Here is a 4041-nt window from a genome sequence, read left to right as displayed (position 1 = left end):
TCCTCGTGCCTGAGGCGAAGACGTGTGAGCGAGACAACGCGGCGTCCCTTCCTTCCCTCTGTTCGTGACCGAAGAACACGACGGCTGTCGAGGGTGGCGTTCCCGGAGATGGGCCACGGCGCGGCTAACAGGTGGGAGGAATGGCCGACAGGAGAGCCGTTAGGCGGCGCCCTGAAACCCCGGGGCTTCGTGTCGGGGCGCTGGACGACCTTCGGCGCTGCCGGAGGCAGGTCGGGTGTCCTGTCAGAAAAGGGGCGGGGCCTGAAGGGTTGTGGGCGGCTAGAGCTGGGGGTTCATTATTACACTTCTCCACCTTCAAGACGTGACTCCCTTTACCTTGACGGCTTAAAGGGCCCGGGCGCTGCAGCACGTCCCGTTCCCGGCAAAGGAGAAAGCGTGGGTGGGTTACAGGCGAGGGTGGCCGCAAGGAGGCGACGTGCGCTACCTCCCGCCTTCCAGCAGCTTCGCGGCGACCAATGGGCGGGAAGGAACAAGAGCAGTCCGGCGGAGTGGCGTGTCTCTGGCCCAAAGAGAAAAAGAGGGAGCTGGAGGGTCGGCTTGCCTTTGCGCCGCCCCGCTGCCCGCCCACCGCAGCTCTCTGCGTCCAATGGGAAGCGCGCTGTGCGAAAAGGGGCGGGAAGCGTGTGGGGTTAGGTGAAGAGGGAGGAGGCGCGGCCGGGCCATAGGCAGCGGCGCTCCTTTGCTGCAGCGTCACTGGGAGACTTGTTGGAGCTACTGTTAGCGGCGGAGGGAAAGCTGCGCCTAGGGGGTGGTGGGCGCCTCTCGACAGTCTTTTCCTGCGCCCGCCACGGGCTTTCGTCGTCGTCCTTTCCCCGCCCCGGCCCCGCGATCGTCCTCAGGGTCTGACCCTGCGCTTCTTTCCTTGGCAGGGAAGAATCGTGACTAGGAGCCTGAGACCAGCAGCGGGCGGCTTGAGGCGGCGGCGGGCGACTGGTGCCCCCAGCTCGCCCCGGGCCCCTCCCCTGCGATGGGGAATGGGTTGTCGGAGCAGACGTCGATCCTGTCGAGCCTTCCTTCCTTCCAGTGCTTCCACATCGTGATCCTGGGGCTGGACTGCGCCGGCAAGACCACAGTCCTCTACCGGCTGCAGTTTAACGAGTTCGTCAACACCGTCCCCACCAAAGGTTTCAACACCGAGAAGATCAAGGTGACGCTGGGTAACAACAAGACGGTCACTTTCCACTTCTGGGACGTCGGAGGCCAGGAGAAGCTGCGGCCCCTTTGGAAGTCCTACACCCGCTGCACGGACGGCATCGTCTTCGTGGTGGATTCTGTGGATGTGGAAAGGATGGAAGAAGCCAAAACGGAACTGCACAAAATCACGCGGATCTCGGAGAACCAAGGGGTGCCCGTGCTCATAGTGGCTAACAAGCAGGACTTGAGACACTCGCTGTCGCTCTCGGAGATGGAAAAGATGTTGGCCACAGGCGAGCTGAGCGCTTCCACGCCGTGGCACCTGCAGCCTACCTGTGCTATCATAGGAGATGGGCTGAAAGAAGGACTCGAGAAACTGCACGATATGATAATTAAGCGAAGGAAAATGCTGAGGCAGCAAAAAAAGAAGAGATGAGCTGCTGTAGGCATGAGGGGTAATTCCTTCTTGGCATTGAACTAAAACAGTTCCCAGCACCTGGCCTGCTTGTTTGGATCCTGTACAGCCTAATAAAACACTCAGCCTGGTGGGAAGCTTTGCAGACGCAGACCCTTTTACCTGGTTTCCCCACAAGTTATTGGCACTACAACTACTTTTTTTTATATAAAGAAAGCAAAACAGAAACAGCTCCCTTGTTGCATAGTACAAAATGATCAGGAAACAGATGGGTGGGTAAATGTGACCTGGATATCTTAAATAGCCAAATAAAACAATGAAGAGTGTTCTGCTTGGTGGTGTAATACTATGTTTGAGAGTGCCTTTGCAAGAAAACTGCGTTCAAGGCATTCAGTGTTTTTTCAACTACTGCTTGTATGTGGAGTGTTTAGATGAAGATATGCAGCTTTAAAATAGTATCCTTTAACATATATGGAGCTAGTATACCATTATTTAAGGAGGCTGTGAATGTGGAGGGTTTTTAATGAAAGTTTGGCAGTATGGTATGCTTTTAGATCTATTCTCTTAGAATAACACTTGTGGCTTGGAGGATTTGAACTACCACTACTGTGGTATTCATGTTATCTGAAGCTTGATAGAGGGAAAAAGTATGGAATATATAAGAGCATGGATGAGTTTCCTGATAATGTAGCATGTCTTGGTGTGTAGGGGTTCTTTAGAAATAGCTGTGCATCGTTAAGCAGTGCTAATCAGGTTTGGACCATACTTATTTGTCCTATGGAGACATGTTCTAAAATGTTTGCTCGCAACAAACACTGAACAATGAGACAAAAGTAAACTATGACCATAAGGGACTTGGGTTTCTGGATTTTTATAGTGCAATATTACCTTTAAATGAAATTGATGGCAATAAAATTTGATCATAATGAATTGTAAATTAAGCTAAATTCAACAAAACTACATGTCCCACGTGCCCAGTGCTGTTAAAATGTACTGCCAGGTTATTTTATTACCCTTGCAGTACTCTTAGGAATGTATCAAAGCTTTATACACTTGAAACATTTTGACACTGTGGAAAAACAAGAGTTTAAAGATGACCTGTGTCTGCTCAAATTATGCTTTAAGCTTTCCTTGTTTACAGTCATGCAAACAGTGTTAAGTAGGTGGGACAGCATATGATGGAAATAAATGAGTTTTCTTACTGGTACAGTTTTTTTAAAAAATAAATAAATGGGCAACTTGGGTAGCAGGTTAAAGGGCTAACGTGAATCCTGTATTACTCTACTGGTGCTGTGAAACATAAGAATAATTCCATGGTAAGAGAACAGCTCAAGGGGCAACGAGACTTCTCCACTTGGCACAACCCACAACACAGTTAGCATGTTCTCTTACCTACTAGTCAGATAATAGGGAGGATTAGTTGGAAAATAGGGAGGCTATCTGAATGTCAGGAAACATAACTTATTGATACTTGTATAAAATCAAATTTTATAGCCAGATACTGCTTAGAAGGTAACCAAAAATGCACTTTAGTGTTTTCCAATACTGAAAGTGACAGCTTTTTTTTAATTAAAAAAAAATGAAATCCTGGTCCTTTTTGAAAGAATTGAAGTAGCTTCCAATGGAGCTTTTGTACGTTGGTTATATGTACCTGCACTAGTGACATTGAAAAGTCACTTAATGTCTATATTTATAGAAATGTGGATAACTTCTTAAACCTCAATAAACCCAACTCCAAATGAGTCATCAGCAACAGAAGTTGACAACATTTTACTGTGCGGATCATACTTTTTATCAGAACTGTCTGCATGAAACTGAACCCTTTATTCATGTGAGATTTGTAAATGTGACAATGTTAAAAATCGCAGGTATCTTATTAAAGATTTAATGGCAATTTGCATTACGTTCTATGTTTACAACAGAAATATTATTGATAGTCATTTGTGGTTTAAAATTCTTTTTTTATTACAGTGCCTGATACTGTGGTATAAAATAGGTTTTTCTCATTAAATTGTGGAAAAGTTCAACTGCTTTTAAAAAAGGTGTGACATTCTTTGTTGCTTTGTCACAGTTCAGCATTCTTCATAACTGCTCTTTAACTCGGAGGCCCTATGTACACAACTGAATATGAAGTATAAGGGGCTAGCCATGGTGTTCCCTTCCTTCATTGATAGCAAATACATTTCCAGAAGAGTATGCATGGGTTTTATCTCCCCTAGCTACATAGTTTTAAAGTACACTTTCAGTGATTATAAATAACCAATGCCAAACAGGAGTTTAAGCAAAAGTAGCAGGACTCTGACTGTTCGAATTAAGCCACTGGGCACCACAGGATCCCAATACAAATGAATTTCGCATAAGACTCTTATGCTACACAAACAATTCTTGCATGCACCTATAGTGCTGTGTCCCATATGCATGTGAGAGGTGAAAATACCTGCAGCTGCCAAGAATTCCTCTAGGTTGATCCT

General features: G+C 46.6%; 1 protein-coding gene across 1 annotated transcript; it reads left to right on the top strand.

The window, feature by feature from the left end:
- Positions 1-984: 984 nt before the first annotated feature.
- On the top strand, positions 985-3464 carry ARL4A (ARF like GTPase 4A). Its single transcript, XM_081883473.1, has one exon. The coding sequence runs from the start codon at positions 989-991 to the stop codon at positions 1589-1591; it is 603 nt and encodes a 200-aa protein (XP_081739599.1). The 5' UTR covers positions 985-988; the 3' UTR covers positions 1592-3464.
- Positions 3465-4041: the final 577 nt, after the last annotated feature.

The sequence above is a fragment of the Podarcis melisellensis genome (genome assembly GCF_964234715.1).
Source record: "Podarcis melisellensis genome assembly, chromosome: 12".
In the NCBI taxonomy this organism is placed as follows: domain Eukaryota; kingdom Metazoa; phylum Chordata; class Lepidosauria; order Squamata; family Lacertidae; genus Podarcis; species Podarcis melisellensis.
This window is presented reverse-complemented; position numbering and strand designations above follow the sequence as displayed.

Coding starts and splice junctions, on each gene's coding strand:
- ARL4A (XM_081883473.1), top strand. CDS start 989: ATGGGGAATGGGTTGTCGGAGCAGACGTCGATCCTGTCGAGCCTTCCT.